We start from the raw sequence: 23568 nt of genomic DNA, 5'->3' as shown, positions 1-23568 counted from the left end.
TTTTTATGATTTGGGGATATAGTACAACACAATAGCACCCCCAAAATGCAAATGTAATGGATATAAAAAATAACACATAATATTATATGAAATTTATGTCTTGTTGCCTGAATGTTAAGCAAGAGCCCTTGCAGTCCTCGGAGCCCATGTGGAAGCTTTAAGAACAAGATTATCTTTTAAAAAAAGAACACAATTATTTGGGGCAGCACTATTTCTATTCAAATTGCCAGTTCCAAGTGTTTGAGATCTATGAGGATAAAGTCACTTCTTGCTTTATTTTTTCTCCAAAATTTACCACTTAGGAGATCATCAATGGTTTTATGAAACACATTTGGGAAAACATAACTCTTGGGCCAGGGGACATTGCACAATAATTGATCATTCTGGGGACTCAAAACTTCAAAATCCAAAGGAATTTTTGACCCTATTATGGTGAATGGAGGATATTTTTGGATGGAGGTGAACTTCCCTTCAGATCTTATGATCAACTGCCTCCTTGTTCTATTCCTATTTGAAACATATATGGCCCAAGTACCTTGGCGGTGGCAACACCAGTAGGATCTCTTGAAGGCAGAGAATGGCTTGCCATGTTTTGATCCCCAGCTAACTGCCAGACACCGTGGTGAGCTCTATGATGGAAAGGTGGCATGATAAAAGAATGACCTTTTGATTTTAACTCCTTTAGATATATATTATTTAGTGGTATAACCAGGTCCAATTTTTTTAAGGAATCCCATAACTGGTTTCCAGAGTGATTATACCAATTTTCAGTCTGAAAGCAATGAATGAGTGTAACTTTTTCCACACATCCTTACTAACATTTATTACTTAAATTAATGTTACTTGTATTCTGGTAACTTGTATCTTGATAATTGCCATTCTGACTGGAGCAAGATGAAACCTCAATGTAGTTTTAATTTGCTAATTGCTAGAGATGTTGAACATTTTTTCATATATTTGTTGACCATTTATATTTCTTTCTTTTTTGTGTGTGTGTGTGGTAGAAGATCTGACTGCTAGTGTCTTGACTATAGAGGGACTGTTTATATCTTTATTATTTATAGTTGTTGACCAATGTTCTCTGGATGATCAGGAAGCTCTTTGTGCCTCACCCTAATCACTGAAGTAATGAAAGAAGATACCCACAGCAAGAACTGCAACTGCAAATGCTGCAATCACACCTATGTTTTGCCGAATTTTCAACATTACTGTAGTTTTAATTGGTTGCTCTAGCTGTTTATCATCTTTGTGTTCCAATGAAGCTTCATTATTCTTAGAGCTCATACAAGCTGTGTTGACTTCCTCTGCAATTTCCAAATCTTCTATTTGAACTATATGATCTAACATCTCTATAAAATGGTCTCTGATTTCTTCGGCTGATTCATCACCAACTTTATAATCACATAATTATACAGTGGATCCAGGAATGGGGACAAAAACTCGGTGAGGGAGAATGTAGAACTCTTTTTCAGAATCTTTTTTTTCTGGGATTTCATTCAAAAGCAGGTCCTCAAATAGTATTTCACAACGATCAGCAACTGTGTTAAATATATCTCTCTTCACTGCCTTAACCTTGGGTTTGTTGCTGTGAATATAAGCTCTGCATTTCACAGAATCCTTAAGGTTTACAGAACCACTGCAGATCTGAACTGTGGCTGTAGATCTGTGGTCTGAATTCAGAAGCAATTGTGTTAGCACTCTCACATCAAAAGAATGACTAGTTGCTTGAGTATTTCCTCTGAAAGATTTTTTCTGTCCTTCTAATAGATCACAATCTTCATCTTTAACTTGTCCATTAATCAAATAAACACCATTTTCTATTTGCTTGGTCCAGCGTGTAAGTCCATTCTTTGTATTTTTTTCCAGAGTATAGCTGACAGAAGTAGAAGAAAGCGGAATGTGAATATCAATGTGAATGGTACAATCTAGAGAAAGCCATGAAGTAGACAGTCCACTTTGATACTTCCAATCAGCTGGTCTTGCTGAACTCTTTGGGTCATGGACATCATGACCCAAATTATCGACAAGATATTTTTTTTTTGTAGATGAGCAAATGTGAAGTGTTACTCGTTCTGAGATCTCCTCCTCTGTGAAATTCCACATTCTTTTTCTATTCATAGACTTTTCCATGGCAAATATTAGTCTGCACAGGACATTTTGAAAATCATTTGCCAGTTCCAAAGTTGTAATGATAAATACTCCAAGAACTAAAAGTCCCCCTGGATACCTGATTGGCAGGTTCTGTGGCCTATTCTTCATCCAAATTATCCAACTTAGCTTTGGGATGTTTGAGGTTCTCATTTTCCTCTTCTTTGGGTGGTGTTCTGTCCTATCAAAAGACCAGAGACAAAAGCTTTTCCTTGGAGACTGATGTTTGAAAGATATTGGCCAACACTCTCTTCTACAATGTAGGTTCTTCCCATTTTTGAGAACTAATTCAACTCCTGTTCTTAGGATGCGTACGCTGCCAGATAAATCTTCCGAACTGTCGGTGCACTGAGAAAAGGAGTGAGGTGCATGAGCCCCAGCCTCCAGGGGCCAGAATACCCTCTGGTTCCAATTCCACAGACAATGAATTCATCCGACCATTTATATTTCTTCCTTAGAGAAGTGTCTGTTTATTTCCTTTGCCCATTTATTGATTGGGTTATTTGGGTTTGTTATTGTTGTTGTATTTGGGGGGGGGTGTTAAGCTTTTTGAGTTCTTTGTATATCCTGGAAATTAATGCTGTATCTGAGGTGCAGGTGACAAAATTTTTCTCCTATTCTGTAGGCTCTCTCTTCACACTTGATTATTTCCTTCACTGTGAAGAAGCATTTTAGGGGCTAGGGTTGTGGCTCAGAGGTAGAGCACTCACCTACCATGCATGAAGCACTGGGTTTGATCCTCAGCACCACATAAAAATAAAATAAAGATATTATGTTCACCTATAACTAAAAAATAGCTATTTTTTAAAAAGAAGCATTTTAGTTTAATACCATCCTATTTATTGATTTTGGGGGAGAGAGGAAGAATTCATTGTATTAGACAAAAGGAATGATGGGGAGGGAGGGGGTAAAAATAGGAAAAACAGTGGAATGAATCTGACATAACTTTTCTATGTACATATCTGAATATACTACAGTGAATCTCAGCATCACATACATCCACAAGACTGGGATCCTAACTAAAATAAGATGCATTCCATGTTTGTAAAAATACATCAAAATAGATTTCTGCTGTCATATGTAACTAAAAAGAACAAATAGCAGAAGATTGTTCTTTTTAGTTACATATGTTCTTTTTAGTTACATTTTAAAAATGTAACTAAATGACCTTTTGGGGAGAAGCAAGTTCCTGATATTGGGTCATTGAATCATTAACCATATGCAATCAATATGCTTTGCAACACATGCTAGGATTGGTGAGAAACACTTGTGTATTGGTTCACTCCAATGACCTCTCCAGATGGAAGAGAAGCCAGTGAGGGCTGCCATTTCTCTGTTCTTGCCTCCTTCCATCAAGTTTTTCTCCACAACTCCATCAGCTTCCATTAGCAACAGTCAAGAGGACAGAGTGAGTAGAGTAAGAGGTCAGGTTATCTATCCTCAATATAGGGACGGTCCTAATCCCCATTCTGGTTAACTGTCTTGGCCTGACTCCAGGTCTCAGGGCTGGCCAGAGTCCACCATGGTAAAGGGATCCATAGGCATTAATGTCCAAGACTTACCTCCATAAAAGGCCTGAACTTTAGACTTTTAACATATTTTCCATTAAAGGTACATACATCTTTTTGTGCGTGTTTTAATTTACTAATGCAAACATTTAAAATACACTTTTAAAAAATGTTCTGACATTTCTTCATTTATTATATTGGGGGCCTCAAAAAGTGGAAGTGGCTTAGGCCTCTTTGGACCTGGAACTGGTTGAGCTTCAGTAGCATTGGGGCAGAATCCCTCCAGAGAGGATACCCTCCCTTCCAGTTAGCAATGCTGACCAATGCCAGAAGCCAGCTTTATGAATTCCAGTGTACAGTCATTTCATTCCCAATTCAGTTTGAGAAATCTGGACTGAAATTCCCAAAACAAAGCTAGGAACTGACATGACAGTAATTTACTAAGAATGAGGATGACAAGGAGACACAGAGCATCTCATGCTGTGTGCTATGAAGCCCACCTTCTAGAAATGGAATGGGATGTCTAACACCAAGATGAGAGTTCAGACATTATCCTGAATGTAACGGGAGCCACTGACGATGGATGAGAATGAGTGACTCATTTAGTTCTGTATTTTAGAAAGATCACTGGTGGCTAGTGGAGGGAGGGAGACTGGAACCTGAGACTATAGTCCATGGATTTCTGGGTAGAAATTCCAAGCCCACTAGATCATGGCAGAGACCCAGTCCTCAGGGTTTCCACTTGGAGCCTTGACAAGATGAATAAAACTTCTCAGACAAGACACTCTGGGTAGACATATTGCATTTTCCCAAAAAGTGAAAGCAGCCTGATCCCAGCCTCCTTCGTGTGGAATGTTCTTTCCCCCTTAGGCCCAACATAGGCGAGAGTAAGAGGAACTAGAAAACCTATCGGGGAGAATAGTTCCAAAGGAGAACAGGAAGTCATTTTTTCACTGAGCATCTTGGGGGTCTAATGTTCCATTTTCTGGGACAAGCTGTCCATTTGCTTCCTCCATCATTTCCTTGTATTGACGTTTGAAGAAGCCAACCTGTGGAGAAGATCAGGAAGTCCAGTAAGAGAAAGGAAAAGTGGTGAAATGGGGAAGAGGAAGGGATCACCATTTGTAGAACTCCTACTATGTTCAAAGCACAGCATAAGGAGCTTCGTACTCGTTATCATTTAGAATTAGATCAGATTCTGTCAGCCATAAGTACAATCAGCTTCACAATGAAAAAAGTAAAGACTTACAGTGGACTAGGCACTTTCCTACATCAAAGAAATAATTAATGGTGGTATCAACATTCAAATCCAAGTATTCATGGCTTTATGTTATGTTCTGCTGCAGAGGGAAAGACTAGAAAGGTAAAGGAGCAGAAAAGAAAGGGAGAGATGAGATGAGATCTGAGAATCAGGAAGATACAAATGGGGGGGGGAATTGGTGACTGATAATATGAGGGGAGGGAATTTCTCATATGAACAGACTTAATGAGAATGTACATCCAACTCCAAAATGAGCTCTTTCTTACCCTCATGGCTAGAGTGGGTTTAAACTTGCCTTATACAGTGTGGCAGTGATGAGAGCCAGTAGCAGCAGACCTCCCACACAGCTGCCCACAATGAGGGGGATAGGGTCATAGACCTCATTCTTCTCCAGCACGGTCTTCATCTGGAGTAGAGGTGACCCATCAGAAAGTATTGGGCCTCACGCAATCTCAGAAACCCCCAACCCCAACCTAGTTTTCCTGGCTTTAGCTCCCTCCCCTCCTTCCCTAGGTCCTGCTCCAAGAGGTGAGATGCAGGAGTACTCAAACTCTTCAGAGCAACTGTCTTGCTCAGGGACCTTCCTCCCTCCTCCCTCTAAGCTTGCAAACCCCCCACCAGCAGCACAGATAGCATCAGGAGCCTCTTACCAGCCTGGCCACTGCCTACCACACAGTCACTACCTGGGCTCTCAAAAATGCCTCCTGTCCTGGAAGCTGGGCATACACAGATCTGTCAAATGTGATTTCAGCCACACTCATGACCGACACCTTCTTCTGCAATGTCTGCAAGACAGTGTTGGGGTGAGGGGATCTGGAGAGGGAAGCTCAGAGTTCAGAAAACAATCTGGCCTAAGGCATGCTACAGACCCATCAGGTACCATGTGAATCTGGGGGAAGGGCCTACACACCTGGCTGACCCAGCCAAAGCTGAGCTTGCCCTTCAGGATGAAGTCAAGCTCCTCCTGGATGCCGAAGGAGGGAATGTCACAGCGGAACCTCAGGCAGCCAGCAATGGAACAGTCCTAGGTAGAGAGACATAGTATCAGGCCATAGGAAGGTGAGTTTGAAGGTAAAAGACAGACTTAAACCGCATGATTAGAGGGAAACATCCACATCTGAATCTGATGTAACAGGATTCCTGAATTAAATTCCTCTGATATGTGGTTAAAGTGGCGAATAGTCCAGAGCCCACCTCACCAGCACAGGATTCTTATGAATATGAGTCAGGAAGTCAGACTCTGTGGGAACTAGTCTCTCCGAAGAGCACTGAATGGACGGGTTCTGGGAGAAAACATGAAAAAAAAAGTCTCAGTTGGGACATTGTCAGCTCATGAGGAAAATAGGTAATCCAGGTAAGGGACATTAATGGAGGAACCAAACACAGTCTTTGGGTACCTGAAGGGGAGAGACCTCCACCTCTGTCCACACAGCCGCTCCATTCAGATTCACAGGCACGCAGAAGTCGATGCTGACAGGCAGGTCCCTCTGTCCCAGGTTATTCACCTGCACAGAAGGCAGTGAGGGCAGAGCTCATGCCAGAGTCGCACCCCTCCTGGCTCTCCAGTTCCAGGGTTCCTTCTCCAGACCAACCTCCTTTGTCTCCACCACTTGCCTGGTATCTGTGCTTGGCCACACTGCCTCCCTTCTCCTCTGAAGCTGAGAAGTTGAGGTACTTGGTGGATTGGTCGTGGCTGGAGAAAGAAAAGGCATGAGTGAATTTGAAGACCCATGGTGGTCTTCTGAGGAGGCTGTGACTCTGGCATGATGAAAGAGGTGGTCAGTGGGGCCTCAGCATGGCTTGGAATGAGATCTGAGTTGGGATAAAGGACGGTTTCGAGAGTAGGGCCAAGCTTTGACATGAGTGTAAAGTACTTGCAGGAGTTGCCCACAGAAGAGATTTCTCAGGGCACTGAGCAGGGTGGCAGTGAAAAGAACAGTTATGCCACTAGCTTCTGGGAGGGTGGGAGCCAGAGCCTGCCCCTCTCTGCACCTCAGTTCTCCTTTCAGTCCTTCATGAGCATGTAGGATGCTGGTGGGCATACAGGACACAGCAAAGATTGGGGGAGACTCAAGCTGACCCTGCCAACCATGTGCCTACTAAGCACTGTGCCCCTTTCTGAAGTCCCACAGGCCTTCCCTAGGGCCCTTCTCTCCTGTTTCCTTGGCTTTTCCTGAACTGGGGCTTGGGGTGAGGGGTCCCAACAACAGACTCCTCATGGGTCTCATTGTCACAATACTTCCTGAGGTTTACTTGAGCCCAAGCCAAGAGATGCATTGGCCAAGAAGGACCCTCACATGATGGCTGGTCTCACCTCTGACCCTCACTGCTCCATTCCTTGGGTACCTCTCCTTTGCCTGCATAGTCCAAATTCCAGCCCACTATTCCTAATTTAAGTTTCATTCTTCTTTAGCAATAAATGTTTCAGACTGGGCCTGGGGCCCCCTTTGAGGGTCCCCACCCACAGAGCCACATCTGCAGAGTGTGGCTGAGCTATAGGGTCACACATAATGATAGTGTACCCCACCTATGGGTCCCCTGAAAGAAGGTGTGAGAACCCCAGTATACACCCCAGCAAACAAGTTCACAGCCTGCATCTGGCTGGGATCCCCCAAACATGCAGGTGCAAATGAGAAAGTGAAACTCTAAACAGGAAGAGATCAGCTAGCAAGGCATGTCCCATAAGAGCAGAGGCTTATTTTTGGCTTTGATGATGCATATGAGCTCAATAGATTTTTGTTGAAGGTCAAATGAATTTATAGAAAGTAACCACAGCACTGTGCCTGCCACATAGCAAACACTAGGAAGGCATTTGTTGAAGGAAGTTATCTGCTTAAAAACTGGCTACTTCTTAGTTTCAAACACCTCATCTAATCCCCTTGAGCAGCATTTTAATGCCCTATCCTTTTATCCAACTTCTTCCTGACATCCAATCTCTGTAGCAGGCAGATCATCTATCCTTATTCTTACCAGAAGGGCAAAGGGAGAGGGGATTCTAAAGTCCTATGGTATAAATCTGCTCTGTGAAAAGAAGTGTCCTGCCCAAATGCCAAGAGCCCCTTTCAGAATCACTATTGGTCAAGACCAAGGCTGTAGACCCTTCAAAATTTATCAGAGACCATCTCTTACAGGAGGCCCTAGTCTCCCCTTGGAAACTTACTACTGTGGTTTGGATATTGAATGTCTGCCAAAGGCCCATGTGGCACTTCTGGGAGGTGGTAGAGCCTTTAGGAGGTGGGTGTGGCCTAATGAAAGGTCTTTAGGTCATTTGGGGCCTGCTCCTAAAGGGAACTGTGATACCACAGTATCTTTCTTTTCTGCCATGAGGTGAGCATTTCTGCCATGATGTGATACCTCATCACAGGCCCAAAGCAACAGGGCCACCTGATCATGAACTAGAACCTCCAAAACTGTAAGACAAAATTAATCTTTTATATTTAAGTTGATTATCTCAGGTGTTTGTTATATTGAGGAAAGGCTGACTAACACACCTATATCATCTTAGGGTACAGAACCATAGAGTAGCCCTTGATGAGATTCTGGCTTGGATCAGGGTAACATTGCTACTCAATAAGGTTGTAAAAAACCTCAAAGTCAGGGACTTGTCTCATATATCCTAGGGAACCCAAGAGAATCTTTTTTAAAATCTCTTTTTTGGTATTATTTTTTTTTTTTTATTTTTCCTACATTTTCATTGGTGCAGTATAATTATACATAATAGTGGAGTTCATTATTACATGCACACAATAGGAACCCAAGAAACAATCTTGAGGATTTTTGGAAAGTGTTCTGAGACTTATAAGCTCTGTTAAATTATTAAATGCAGGATATAATATCATATCTATCCCACAATAAACAACCATTGATTAATAAGCACTATTAGAGGATTTACCTAGCACTTGAAAGGATAATGATAAAACCTAAAATAACCCAGACATTCACCTGCTGCTGAGGTGAAAACCACTTCCTTCTCCCAATTAGGAAGATGGAGAAGAACCCTTTTGAGGTCTCAGTGGGGTACCTGCTGATCACGGGGTAGACAGCATACTTCACCGGGAGCTCCAGCTGGAAGGTGGTCTTGCTGGTCCTGGGGGAGTTATTCTCACTGGAAAAAGATGAAATGTCAGTTTCCAAAGGTCCCAGAGGAGGAGGATGGGATGTGAGGCTGGGGGTGAGAAGGGTGCTGCCCCTGGGCCTGGCCCATCTCACCTGCTCACATTGGCTGTCAGAAGCAGCCTATCTCCCAGCACAGCTTTGGGGGAGACATCAAAGGTAGCCAAGAAGGTGATCTGAGAAAGAGAAAGGAACAGGGAGGTCACAAAGGAGTAAAGCCTGGTGGAGGCAGGGGAGGAGGGGGTGTGCAGAAGCCAGGCTGACCTTAGTGTCCCCACGGAAGATGAGGTGGTGGATGCTGCAGCTGGTTCTCCAGGTACCCTGGCTCCCTGTTGGGGTGCTGTCACATGTCCAGTGCACGGGGCGCAGCTTCAGCTGATTTCAGAAAAAGGTAGGCAGGAAGAAAAAAAAACAGATGCTTATTTATTCGAATTTTAAAGAGACGCTAATGTAGGGACGAGGCAGGGAATTGTGTTCAAAGATTTCAGCAAAAGAAAAAATAGACAAAACAAAGTGAGCAATCTACCTTCATGTTATCCCCTACACTCTATCTGCAAACTTCCTCCTAGGGTAGAAATCTCTAATTATTAGAATTTTCCTTTTTTATTTATTGTCATTTCTAAAGGTACTTGTTTTATTCAGCTATCTTCACCTTCTTTTCCTGAATAATTTATTTTTTAATAGAACATTAAAATATGTAGTATTTGGGTTCATTGTGATAAAATCATGCATGCAAGGAATTTGATTGAATTCCCTTTGCCCCTCTTATTCCTCCCAATATTCTCCCTCTTCTGCTCTACTAAACTTCCTTTGGTGAAATTCCCTTTGTACCTTCATATATGAATACAACATGATTTTGTTAAATTCATTCCATTTATTCTTTTTCTGAATAATTTAAAGCACATTCCAGACTTCATATGGTTTTATCCAGCTTTACTTCAGTGTCTACCACAAGTAGATAACTCACCACAAGCCCAAAGCAACAGGGCCACATAACCACAAGCCCCAATAAACCACACCCAGAAAAATTAACAATAACTACTTAATATGAACTTCATGTTCCATTTTCTTGGACAGTCTCCAGGTATTTTTCACTACTCATTTGCTAAAATCAATACCTAACAAGGTCTACATAATGCCTTTGGTTGATATGTCTAGAAACACTTTCAGTGACAGGACAATATGGGAAGAGCCCTCCCTAAGTGAACAAAGTGATTTGCATTCCATCTTTCTCAGGTCAAATACTGCTTTCCTTTAAGTTCTCTAAAATGCCATTTCAGGAAATCATGTTTTCTGTTCTGTAAAATGACTCAGGTAAAAGAGGTCTTTTGTTGTCATTGGCATTAAAAATAAATTCAGGATAAAATAACTTGGAACCAGTTTTTTTAAAAAAAGTATGATCCTATTGGAAATGTTAGACTAAGGAAACATAGCAAACATGACAAACAAATTTAATGTGCAGACCTAGTTTAGATCCTTGTTCAAATAAACCAGGCACAAAAAGACACTTTTGAGACCATCAGGAAACTTTGACTATGGTCTAAATACCAAGGAATCATTCATTTTTTTGAGTGAGATAATGGCTTTGGGGTCATGTAAGATGTCCCCATTTTTCAGAACTACAGAATAAAATAAGAACTCAACGTCTGGGATTTGTTTTAAAATATTTTCAGCAAAAGATGAAACAAATTGAGCAAAATATTGATAATTATTGAATCTAGGTGATAAGTTTTTAGGAAACTTGTTGAACTGTTCACTGCTTTGGAAATGTTTAAATTTTCTCATAATAATTGTTTTTTGAAAAAAAATCTGTTTCTCTTTGACTCCCTATAGCCATAGTTCTGTCTTCTAGAAGAGAGAATGGCAAACAGTAGCCCACCACCTATTTTTATAAATAAAATTTTATTGGATCCTAGCTTTGCTCATTCATATACACATTCAGATCAATGTCTGCTCTCATTCTACAGCAGTGGAATTGAGTGGCTGGGACAGAAAATGTTTGGTCCACAAAACTGAAATATTTCTTATCTAGTCCTTTAATAGTAAAACTTTGCTAAACTCCAATTCAAAGTAATCAAGAAATTCTTTCTTATACAGAACCATGTTTTAAAATACTTGAGGGTTGTGATAGGTTTTCCTTTAAATGAGGATATGATAAGGCATAAAAGAAATTTAAAGCAGGCTACCCTCTCTCCATACTAGTAGCCTCCTAGGAACTTATTTCTGATAGTCAGGGTCTTAAAAATGCAATGTTCAGCTGGGCATGGTGGTACATGCCTGTGATCCCAGCAACTCAGGAGGCTGAGGCAGGAGGATCACAAGTTCAAAGCCAGCCTCAGCAACCGAGTGAGGCTCTAAGCAATTTAGCAAGAGCCTGCCTCAAAATAAAAAATAAAAAGGGCTGGGGATGTGGCTCAGTGGTTAAGTCCCTCTGGGTTCAATCCCCAAAACCCCCACCAAAAAATGTCCAAAGTCAAATATGGCAGGCATGAACAGGGACAAACCTCAAACAGCACAACTATATCCATCTAACCAAGATCAGCCCAGATCTCTTGGACCAGTAGAGGCTGCGGAGCAGTGGCCAACCAGCCTGAGCTTTGAACCTAGCACAGGTATATACTGATTCCCATCCTCTTCCATCCCCAGAAAGAATACCTGGCCCCCTGACACACGTCGATAGGACAGCCCTGTTGGGTAGAAGAAGGTGACTGTGGTTCCATAGGAATCTTCACCGTCATTTGACACTGTTACTTCTGCGTTCAGCTCCAGGTTACTTCCCACCACCAAGGTCTTCATGCTAGGTTATTGGGGTGGAAGGAGGAGATGACTCTGTGACTGAGGCTAGAAATGTTCTGGGGATAAAATGTGGGATAGGAAGGTGGAAAGTAGACAGGTGACAGGTTCTTAATCCCAGGTGGGAATGTTAGGGAGCCAGAGACAGGAGTCCCAGGTTGTGGGAGTGAGGTTGGGGCTCAGGGTCAGGCCCAAGCAGGTGGAAGCTCACCCTGAGAAGTCAAAGGTGATGCCAAGGTCATCCTGGCAGATATGGTCAGCCCCACAGTTCTTCTCAAAGGGGAGCTGAGAGAAAGACAACACAGGATTTTCCAGAGATCCAGAGGCCATCCTGTGTTATCCCTCTGGGAGACCCCAACACCAGGGCTCACCGAGGCTGTGAAGTATGTCTGAGAATCTGCAGCTAGAATAGGGCGTAGGTCTCTGAAGGAAGGGATGGGCTTGCCCTCCAAAGAGAAGTTGAGACGCAAGATGATGGGTGTCAATGAGTCCTCCACACAGGACTAGAGGACATTGAAGGGAGGGTGTTAAAGAAAATACTGCACAAAGTTACTAAGTGCATCTGTAAAAGGAGTAATAATGAGAGCTATCTGCACTCAGTACATATTTGTTCTTATTATCCCCACCATGCAGAATCTTTGCCCAATATTCACACATGGCTCCCTTGATTTGCTCAATGTCTTCTCAAACTACACTCTTCCAAGAGACCTCCCTGACATCCTCCTGATTTTGTCTTTCTTCCTAGTAGTTTTCACAACCTGACACCTATTATCTGGAAACTTGTTCGGTTTGGAATTCCCCTCACCCCACCCAGAACCTCCTGTGAGCAATAGCTGCTTTGTTCCCTGCTGTGTCCCCTTAGGACAGGACCTGTCTCAGAGAAGCAAAGCCATAAATAAGTGCCCACTGGATGCCTGAAAGATCTCAGCCTGAAGAAAGCTCCTGAGTTCTCTCAGCAGCCCTTTTCTCTTTCCTGAAATCCAATTGTGTAACCTCTTGCAGTTGCAGCCCACCTTGTTCATTCCTTCACTCATTTAGCTAACATGTTTGAAGCACCATCTGCATGCTAGATTCTATGCCCCTTTCTTTATCTGACCAGCCTGCTGCCAGCTTCCAAATGGCCTCTTCCCACATCTCTCCCTGCATCCATCTGAGGACCCCTCACCGGAAGGAGCAACTTCATAGGTTCACAGTACTTGTTCAGTCCAAGGTCTTTGACTCTAGTAAGGGTCCTGGTATTTGTCTCTTTGAAGACAGCACGGGGACTCAAGTGACCGGGGTCAAGGGCTAAGTCAATGGTCACAGAGCTTTGGAGGTTATCTGTAGGGAAAGCAGGGCATGCAGAGGGCTGAGTGGACCAGAAACTCCCCAGGTGGGTAAAGGTCAGGCAGGAGACAGGAGTCCTAGGCAGGAGAACTCCAGAGGTCAGGGTGTTCTGAGTGAGAGGGGGAGAGGACTCACTTTGTTGGTCCTTGGGAGTTCCATAAATATCAAGACAGATAGTAGCATCACCCAGTTCCTGGACAGAGGAGTCCTGCTCGTGACACTCAAACACAGACCTGGCGATCTCTGCAGGTGTGAAGTGTATGGTCACCCACACTCTGAGAACAGGTCTGGTCCTGTGGGCAGAACATCAAGCTGAGAACAGGTCCTCGGCTCCTAGGAGCACAACCTGCAATGGGGGGCGGGGGTGCAGGTATCCGATCTGGACCTAGGACCACATGGGGAATATCTGAGGAAGGAATCTGTTCTTACCTGAGCAGCAGCACTTGTCCCTGGGACCCTACAGCCAGGTCCACCAGTCCATCCATAGTGAGGTCCTGACCCCCACTCAGTGACTGCCCAAAATACTGGAGTGTGGGGGAGAACTGAGAGCCTGCAATTCTCTATTTAGAAGAGAAGGTGAGTCAGGAGACAGTATGGATTTGATTGGTCCTTCAAGGGTTCCTTTATTAGAGGCTTGGTCCTTGGTGCAGCAGACCCTTTAAGAGGTGGAGGCTAGTGGAAAGTAACTGGGTCTTTGGGGCATTACCCTCTCAAATCATTAAGTAGTTCTTATGTGGGTCCAGTTAGTTCCATAGAGAATTGTTATAAAAGAACAAGACCATCCCCTCTCCTTATTCTCTCTGACATCTTGTCTTGCCATGTAATCCCAGCTTCTCATATGTGTTCCCACCATGACACCATCTGCCATGATGTGATGAAGCCAAGGGCCTTTTTTTAATACATTATTCAGCCTCAGATATTTTGTTGTAGCAACTGAAAATGGAGTGAAATGGGGTAATGGGACAAGTTGGAAATAAGCAACAAAAAAATAAGAGGTATGAATGTGCAAGATAGAAAGGGTGAGATGTGAAAAGAGGTAACCAAGAAGGGCCTAAAAAGAAGAGGTTATAGTGGGAAAATTGTGACTGAAGAAAAGAAACAATTCACAAATAAAAGAGAGAGGTTGGGGGATTGTGTCAAATTCTCACGACCTTTTGGAGGCTGATTCCAGATCTCAGACTGTCTGCCTCCAAGCCCAAGGCACCTTTTGCTATCTCTTCAAAGAACAGGAGAGGCCGAGTTGGGATGGGGGTGGCCACACCCAACCCAGATTCTACCTGCCTGGGCATTACTCCTGTGGGTTCTTTTCCCTTTATTTCCATTACTGTTGTAATGGCCGATCCTAATCCCCTTAAATCTCTCGTACTGTGAGGACTAGCAGAATAATAACTATTAAGAAAAATAATGAAATAAAAAGAGAAACTTACCAATTACTAAGGATGGCAAGGCTAGTGGGGTAGAAACAGCACAATCAAGTCAATGCTCAAGGCCTCAACTCTCAGAAAAGCTGACCTCAGTGCTGTGTCCTCAGGGTTAGTGTAGGAGCCGGCAGAGCACAAGGCAAGGCCAGTCCAATCAAGTGTGTGATGAGACAAGTGATGGAGTGGAAGGAAGGGGAAATCCTGGTGGGTCAGTGAATCAGAAAGGCTTCCTCTTGGAGTCAGGCCTTTCAGGTAGAACCCAGGTGATATTTGTAATCAAGGATCTACCCAGATATACCTCTGAGCAAGCGGAAGTTAAACAAATTAGTGTGGACTGAATGCAGTTTCTGGTTATTCTCCACAAGGTCTTTCACCCTCTTCTTTAGACCCCTCTTCTTGAACCTATATTAACAGTAGTTACAACATTAACTGATTATAAGAGTATAACACCTTTTATGAGCCCTCCATCATGCTCACCCTCATAGCAGCAGCCATATGAGGTTGATTCTCTTATGATCACCATTTTACAAAGAGAAACTGAGCACAGAGAGGTGAGTAACCTGACCAATATACAGATATTAGTAGAACTACAGGGACCATCCTTGATACCTTTTTTGTACTACTTTCTGTCTCTGTATTTGCCTATTCTGTTCACTTTATGTAAATGTAATCATGTAATATATAGTCCTCTGTGACTGCCTTCTTTCACTAAATATAATGTTTTCAAGTTTCATCATGTGGTAGCATGTGTCAGAACTTTGTTACTTTTATGGCTGAATAATATTCTATCTAGTGGGCATACCACATTTTATTTATCCATTCATCTGCAGATAGACATTTGGGTTGTTTCCATCTTTGGGCTATTATAAACAATGCTGCAAAGAACATTCTCATGTACAAGTTTTTGTGTGGATTTCTTCCAATAGTGGATTTTTTGAGTCATAGAGCAACTCTAACATTTCTGAGAAACTGTCAGACTATTTTGCAAAGCAGCTGCACCACTTTACATTACCACCAGCAGTAAATAAGGGCACCAATTTCTCCACATCCTCACCAACTGACCTTCTTGATTCTAGTCATTCTCATGGATATGAAGTTGTACCTCACTGTGGTTTTGATTTGCTGATGCCTGATGACTAATGATGTGAATATGTGCTTATTGGCCACTGCCCTCTTTTTTTTTTTTTTTTCAAGTCTTCTTTGGTGAAACATCTACTCAGATCCTTCACCTGTTTTTTAATTTGGGCTTTCTTGATTTTTTTTGCCAAGGAAATCAGCTTTCTCTTCTCAGGGAATTCTTGCTCCACTGGGTGAAAGGTTCCTGCCTATATGGGCATTTGGTAGGATCACTGATGGCAGGAATGGAATAAAATCAGACAGCATCCAGTGAGATGGAGGGTGAGTGGACAGGCTGACTGAGGCAGCTACATGAGCAACAAGGAGCCACTGAAAGGCTAAGAACTAGGCTAGAAGTCGGAAGACCTAAACCAACCTAATGGTCATTCCTGGTCCACCATGAACTTAGGACAAGTCAAGTCACATCTGTAAAATGGGTTTGCTAAACTAAGAAAGTCAAGGGTTGTATGTTTTATCTCATATGTGGAAGCTAGAAAGAAAAAGGAGAAAACAAGGTAGAGGGGGATCTCACAAAAATAGAAGGGAGAGCAGTGGAGTAGAGGAAAGGAACCAGGGAGAAGGAGGAGGAAAAAGAAAGAGAAGGTCCTCGGGAATTAAAGGGACCAAATTATCCTGCTCTAGTGTGTGCATGCATGAACATGTAACACGAATCCCACTGCTATGCATAATCATAATGCATGAATAAAAAGGTTAAAAAAGAAGAAGAAAGAATATGGGTTTGCTAATGCCTAGTCTGGTAAAGCTTCTGTGGGATTAAAAGGCCTGAGTTGCAAATTACGCAAGCATCCAGTCTCCATACAAAGCAGGGTGTGCAGCAGTGAGTGTTCCCATGCCTCAATTCTTCGGGTTTTACTCACTTCCACAATATGCCCAGTACTATGGCAGGGAGGAATATGTACTAAAGGGGGACATTTTTCCAGTTGATATTGTGAAAGGAGGAGAAGCAAAGAGGAAGCTGTCACAGTGACAGGAAAAATTGTGCTTCACCTGGCTGTGGGAGGGACTGATGTCCAGTCCTGAGGTTCCATGAAATAAGTAAACAGCACCCTGGTTCTCCTCCTCTCCAGGGGCCCCAATGGCCACATCTGTCAGATAGTCCCCATTGACATCTCCCAGCACTGTCAGAGCTGCTCCAAAGCGACCCCAGGGATGGCCCCGCTCTCCACGGAGAATGATTGCACACTGCCACCTGCTCCTCTACAGAACAAAAAAAAACAGTGCCAGGTCCAATCCAGGCAATCCACACCTCACACCCGGGGCCCACCCAGCCCAGGTCCCATCACCACTCACCCCCCTGGGCATGGGGCACACGGACACCTGCCCTCCTCGGGTCTGCTCGTAGTAATGGGGGGCCCCAATGAGGACCACATCGGTGCTGCCATCGCTGTCCACATCCACAGAGCAGAGGGAGGCCCCAAAATAAGAGCCGACCTGGGAGGAGAGTCTGAAGTCATCTTGCCTGCCCCTGCCAGAGGCACCTCCTTTCTGGGCCAGGTCCTGCCACTCCCCAGGTACCAGGACCTGCCCTATCAGCTCCCTGCTCCTAGCCACCTTGCCCGCCCTCATGTTCCACCAACATGGGCCCTCCACATCAACCTGGGTCCCTGTGACTTCAGCCTTCGGCCTCCATTGACTGAATGTCTGGGTGAAGATGACAACCTTCCCAGTGTGCTGGTGGCGAGGGGCCCCCAAGATAAGGCTGCGCACCCCTTTCCAAAGGGCCAGCTCACTGGAGTAACCTGAGGGGACCCAGAGTCAGCACTAAGGCTTCTCCTCCCCTTCCCACAGCTTGTCATCCACCTGTCCCCCACCACAGCCTTTTCTCACCCAGGTAAGAGTCCCTCATGTCCACGTTCTCCTGAGACATGTTGATGAAGGTGGGGTTCATATGTGGGGGGTACAGGAAGGCACCTCCAGACCAGCTAAAGCTCCCCACAGTCCCCAGAACTGGTCCATCCTGGGAGGAAAAGATTGCAGGGCTGAGCAGAACAAAGCAAGAGGCAGCCTAAGCCAAACAAAGTCTGCCATTGGCTCTGCACAACCATCCACTCCTCCTCTCCTTCCCTCCTCCCAATCTTCCTCATCCTTCTTTGTCAGCCTGAAGGGACCCCACTCACAGGTGTGAACACAGCGCTGAAGCCCTCCTGGGACATTTCCATTTCGAAAGAGCTACTGCTTATGGTCTCTGTACCTGGGGAAGGCATGATGTTTGGATTTCAGGGAGAAATTCAGCCTTTCCAAGTCCAGGAAGGATTCTTAGGAGAATCTAAGATTGGAAATCGACACCTACAACAAGGGTTATTGCCCATGACAAGGGGATCTAGATTCAAAAAGGAAAAGAGGCTGGGAATATAGCTCAATTGATAAAGTGCTTGCTTTGTATGCATAAGGCCCTGGGTTCAATCCCCAGTACAAAAAAAAAAAAAAAAGGAGGAAGGAAGGAAAAGCCCTTGTGGATAAGGATTTCTGAAGCAAGTAGCTCTATCTCTGACTTACCTTCAATGGCAAAGATCTTCTCCTGGAGCTGGTTTTGAATATCCTTCAAAGCATCAAAGTTCTCCACTTTAAATATGTATTCATGAGCAGGCCTCGATGCAATGTCATTTAATTCTTTCCAGGAATGCATCATTTGAAAAGCCTCTCCAACCTGTCCAGAGAAAAGACCAACTCCATGAAAATAAGAAATACAATATGCCTATATGTCTGGGTGTTGATCTCTTTCAAGAACACTGCACGTCAGGCTTATAGCACAGGTGAGAAAAATAAGGCTCAGATAGCATCAAAAGATTTGAGGGAAAGGATCATGAGTCCCCAAGCTGAGTTTTAATCCAGAAGGTAGTAGAATCTCTACCCTTGAAAGGGAAGTTGCCTGCTGGGGAGTAGTAGTAGGTAGCATCTCTATGCCCTACCCCAATTGCATAACGGATGATGCCTGCCGCCTCCGCCATGGGAATGACATCCTTATAATCCAGGTAGTCCCCTTGCTTCTGCCCATCAGTGATGACAATCAGGATCTTAGTGGCATCCTTGCGGGCCCCATTTTGGGTAGTGAACAATATGTTTCTGTCAGGAAAGAAGAGGGTCCAGAGGCCTGTGAACAGAACTACAGCAGCCTTTGATGGCTTTGTAAAAAGGAAGCCATGCCCCTTGCAGTCCCACTCAAAAGTCCCCAACTTGGCAAGGGGGTCCCAGGCTAGATTTTCAGTCTCTGCCTGTCCCTTTCTTGAGAAGGCAGATGAGGCTCAAAGGAAGACCTGGATGCTTTGGGAAAGGAATTAGGAGAAATCTGGACTCACATGACCTTTTGGATGGCTGTGGCCGTGCGAGTGTACCCATTCAGCTGGTGTACAGAATCCAACAGTGTTAGAGGGTCTGAACTGGAGATGAATTTGTTGAAATTGAAGTGTACCAAGAATTTGCTGGAGAACTGCATCAGAGAGAACTGGAAGAATCATATAGAGCTGGGGTATGAGACTGCTTCACCAAATCCCCAGACTTTCCCCAGCAAGCCTGCCCCAAGCAATGCCCAGCAGACTTGCACCCCACTCCCAAGAGCTCACCTGGGTGTTGGGTCTCTGGAACTGGCTCATCACAGCCTTCACGAATCTTATCATTGTGGCAAAATTAGTGTTGGAGATGCTGCCTGAGCCATCAATCAGGAACACGATATCCTGATTCTGCCTTGGGCATTCTAGGGAAGGAGGTGGCCCTGGTCCTCCAGTGGATTCTCCAAAGAACCCATGACCTTAGCTTTCTGGTCACAAGAACTCAGTTTCCCAACACCTTCCCCCTCACTCCAGTCTGACAATCAGAGTTCAGCCCCCACACCCTGGTCCTCTCCTTGTTAGAAAGTGGGGGAGGGGGGCTGGGATTGTGGCTCAGTGGTACAGAGCTAGCCTCCCACGTGCGGGGCCCTGGGTTCAAAACTCAGCACCACATAAAAATAAAAATAAAAAATAAAGATATTGTGTCTACCTAAAAAACTAAAAAATAAATATAATAAATGGAGCACTTGAGTTTCCTAAGGTCTCAGAGAGGCTACAACTGTGATTGAGCTGCATCAGCCTCGACCATCAAAAAACAGAAAAGTGAAAGTTCCTTCCATCCAGATGGTAAGAAGCTGAGAGCCTCCCCTACCCTTGGACCTGACCCCACTTATTCCCCTCTACCCCCAACTTCTTCAAGGAAAGAAGCCTGTGCTAGCCCTGGTCAGTGTTTGTTCTTGTTGGTCAGTGCTAAACGGTACTTTTGTTCACTATTTTTAATATCATTTCTGGCCACAGCTACACACTGGTCCTATTCTGTTCTCAGATTAAATATACACCCTTACTTTTCTCCTGGGCAAATGTGGAATCTGTCCTCAGAAAAAGGAAACTTCCAGCTCAGGAGGGGAGGCCCCCATTCCATTCCCACCTCCCAGCTTCCTCTTCCTTCCCTAGAGGGCTCCCATAGAAAGACTGGTATCCTGGGGGTTCTGATGGCCCCTGTGGATGGAGTCTCCACCCAAGGAGGTGATACAAGGGGCACCCTTCAGTAGTCAGATGTAGTTTTCTCCAAGGGCGTCAGAGTGAATGTGAAACCAGGGAGTGGCCTCAGTCTGACATGGGTAAGTCTGAAAAGCTCACTCACTGTTTAGCCTCCTTATCTTGGATTCCCCATCAACACCAGAGAAGACAAGCCCGATGCCTCAACCTGTATGAACACATGCCCTTGCGTGTACACACACACACACACACAACTTAGATTGCACCCTTACCACCATTCCCAGACTGCTGGACAAATCAATTGGTTATATCTATCTCAGAGCACACTGGAGGAAAATGAATCCCCTTCTCTCTAAACATAATAGCAGTTTGCATTAATGGAGCTCTCCCCTTGTGCCAGGTACTGTGCTAAACTCTGGCCACAGATCATCTTATCTTACTTTCAGTGTGGGGTGTGTTATTATCCCCATTTGGCAGGCGACAAAACCAAAGCTCAGAGGGTAAGGTCACATAGGAAACGTTGTACTGTTGAACGGTGATGGGACAGGGTTTCAAAGCCAGCAGGGAAGCCATGTTTGGAGTCACTACACTGTCTAGTAAAATTTTTTCTAGATCCCCCCTTCTTATCACTCTGGTAAAGGCATCTCTGACCCCAATGCACCCCCAGTTGAATATATGTGAGCTCCCCAAAAGATCACCAAAAACTCACCCTGCAAAGCAGCTGGGAGCCTTTGGCCCTGCTCAGAGGGGGAGACCAACAGGAAGCAGAGCCCATTCAAATATATGTTCTCTCTGCATGCATGATGTACAGTGGGGCCACAGGCCTGGGGACACAGAAGGCTAGTGGGAGCAGCTGTCCCTGTCCTGCCCACCCTCCTATCCCAGCACTTCTACCATCCACAAGATCACCAATCTCAGGAGTCCCAGGTCCTCACTCCTTCCCTCAGGACCCTTTTGTGACCCAGGGAAACTCACCAGCAACTTGGAGGGCTTGGTGGTGGTTGCCAGAGACAGGCCTAAGGACATATTCACAGCCTCCGGAGGGACTAAGGAGACAGACACATTCATGTTCACCCTCAAGAACAGTAAGATATGGGTAGACATCCCCTCAACTTGGGAGACAAGGAGGTCTAACATGTGAAGGAGGCTTCCAGGTCTTGAAGGAGCTGAGGGAGTGCAGGGGTGCAATGGGCTGGAAGGTCTTGAGGGTACAGGAACCTCCTGTCTGAGATCAAGGGGCTGCAGACAGAGCTGAAGCCGGCCAATGGAACACCTGCGCTCTCCGCTGGTCCCAGAGCATTGGAGCCTGGTGCTGCATCCCAGGCAAGGGCAGTGACTCACCCTGCAGGTGGATGGGCTTACATGTGCCCCTGCTGTAGTCACACTTATAGAGTCCACCTGTTTGGTTGTCAGCTTTTATCTCCTTGGGGGCTCCAACCACCACCCTATGGAGAGACAAAGAACACTGCAGTGAAGAGTGCCTGGCTGGGGCCTGACGGCCACTCCAGAAAGTTTGCTCTCCTCCCTGAGCCTCGATTTCATCTATAAAATGGAGATTAAGAACAATTTAAATTCTGCAAGGGCAGCACTTTTGTCTGACTCATTCTCTGTTATATACCCTGCTCCTGAAATATATAGTAGATGCTAAATAGATACTTGTTGAATGGCTGATTCCTATAAGGTTGTGAGGACTAAATTAGTGCCCATCTATAACTCCATGCTAAAATGCCTGGCACTTAGTAAGTGTTCAATAAATGTTAGCTGTGATTATTGAAAAAGCAAGACAGTGGGGCAGGAAAAGGAAGCATTGGGGACTGATTTAGAGCAAGTTATACTCTGTGCTTTTCTAATTGTGTTGAAATTAATCCTAATGCTAAGTATAATTAAAAAGAACCAATAGAAATTTTAAAACAAGAATAAATAAATGAATTATTTTTTAAAAAAACAAGACAGTGTCTACTCTCAGACCAAACATTCATCACTAGGAAAAGTTGCCACACCCAATAGAGAGAAAGTATGCAAATAATGCCCTGGAGTGTGAGAAGGGGAAGGACAGGGCTCTGTGTGGGGAGAGGAGCTGATGAAAAAGCTAGAAGTCAGTCACTACGGGTCCTCACCAGGAGTTGGCATACTGGACTACGCTGTGTCCAAACCCAGCACTGTCCACACGGAAGGTTGTCACCTTCTCTGTGTCCAAGTTGAAGCCAAGAGATGAAGCTGATGAAGAGAGTGAGAAGAGAGCTTTGAAGAGAAGGGTCTTCCTCCTGCCTGATGACCACACCCAGATGCTCAGTCCCATCTTCCAGGGCCCCAACTTCCTGCTCTACTCTCTAAGTCCAATACCCCAGAGTCCCCTGGCCTCCTGGGCTCCTAGATTCATCTCACTTTTCTCTTTTGCACAGTATACAGATGGCTCTTCACCCATTGTTCCATTGTCAAGTTTCAATTCTCCAGTTCCACAGAGCAATACCCAAGCTCTAAATATAATCCTTCCCTACCCCTACCTCTGAGGCTTCTATGAGGGAGAATCTAGGGAAATGTGGGGTCTGAAGGGGCACTATGGACACAGCACAAAATTGATTTCTTCTACTTCTGAATTGTCAATGTGGTTAACCTCTCTTCCAGCAGCAAATTCTCCCAAAATTGGTTCCTTAATATCCTTTCCCTCCAAAAACTACAGATTCCAAGCCCTACGTACCAACCTCCCCCTAGTGCCAAGTCTCTCTCCCTACTCAGACCCTGATCCCCACAGTTCAGGGGCCTGGAGCACTCTGACCCAGGTTCCTGAGACCCCCTTCCTCAGGGCCCATGCTCACCCAGGAATAGCAGGAGGGCCGTCCATGTCCTGCTCATGACTGGAAGGTCAGCTGTGGGGCTCTGAGCTCCTGGGCTTGCTGAAGGCACCACTGGAAGGTACTGAGGAAGAAATGAGCAGAGAAGTGGTCAGGAGGCCAGAGGCATGGAGGGAAGTTGTCAGTATGACTCAGAGGTGGGGGAGGAAAATACAACTATCATGATCAGAAAAGGGAACCCAGGTAGCCCACGCATTGCTGATCAGGAGTTGTTCTGATCAGAGATGACCTGGCTCGCTTCTTTGGCTTGCCAGTTTTTACTTGGGTGAGTGCAAACCCCCCCGACCAGCCTCACCTCTCGCACTTCCCTTTTGCACTAACGGTGTGCTCCCCTTGATCTTGAAATATCTGTCATCTCAGAGAGGAGAGAAGAACAATGTAGCCCTTCAGGAACTAATGGAAACTCTGGTGTAAACCCTTTACTTCTGACCAGGAAGCCTACAGGCCAAGGAGTGGATCATCTGGTCCCTAGGAGGAGCACAGAGTGGGCATTCATTCATTCCTTTGCTCATTTATTCATCATTT

The 23568-nt window shown here is 44.8% G+C and overlaps 1 protein-coding gene and 1 pseudogene across 2 annotated transcripts; both read right to left on the bottom strand.

Annotated features, from left to right (window-relative positions):
• Nucleotides 1–1113: 1113 nt before the first annotated feature.
• Nucleotides 1114–2445, bottom strand: LOC143385250 (protein odr-4 homolog; annotated as a pseudogene).
• A 2060-nt stretch (nucleotides 2446–4505) lies between these two features.
• Nucleotides 4506–23044, bottom strand: Itgax (integrin subunit alpha X). Of its 2 annotated transcripts, none has more exons than XM_076840964.2 (30): nucleotides 23008–23044; nucleotides 22309–22432; nucleotides 21533–21636; nucleotides 21167–21237; nucleotides 20901–21015; nucleotides 19268–19398; nucleotides 19004–19149; nucleotides 18617–18770; nucleotides 18204–18354; nucleotides 17825–17898; nucleotides 17535–17664; nucleotides 17304–17446; nucleotides 16998–17138; nucleotides 16695–16904; nucleotides 13579–13709; nucleotides 13285–13442; nucleotides 12989–13143; nucleotides 12195–12326; nucleotides 12035–12108; nucleotides 11687–11827; nucleotides 9295–9412; nucleotides 9127–9206; nucleotides 8939–9022; nucleotides 6532–6610; nucleotides 6315–6422; nucleotides 6117–6200; nucleotides 5828–5941; nucleotides 5601–5702; nucleotides 5213–5323; nucleotides 4506–4705 (listed from the first exon to the last, which is right to left on the bottom strand). In XM_076840964.2, exons 1-30 carry the CDS (start codon nucleotides 23042–23044, stop codon nucleotides 4607–4609), a joined length of 3501 nt encoding a protein of 1166 aa, XP_076697079.2. In that variant the 3' UTR covers nucleotides 4506–4606. The 2 variants fall into 2 exon arrangements, with proteins under 2 accessions (XP_076697079.2, XP_076697080.2); XM_076840965.2 differs by having other exon boundaries at nucleotides 9295–9405; nucleotides 11686–11827; nucleotides 22309–22408.
• Between the last annotated feature and the right edge of the window lie 524 nt (nucleotides 23045–23568).

Source organism: Callospermophilus lateralis, chromosome 19 (assembly GCF_048772815.1).
Source record: "Callospermophilus lateralis isolate mCalLat2 chromosome 19, mCalLat2.hap1, whole genome shotgun sequence".
Lineage (NCBI taxonomy): Eukaryota > Metazoa > Chordata > Mammalia > Rodentia > Sciuridae > Callospermophilus > Callospermophilus lateralis.
This window is presented reverse-complemented; position numbering and strand designations above follow the sequence as displayed.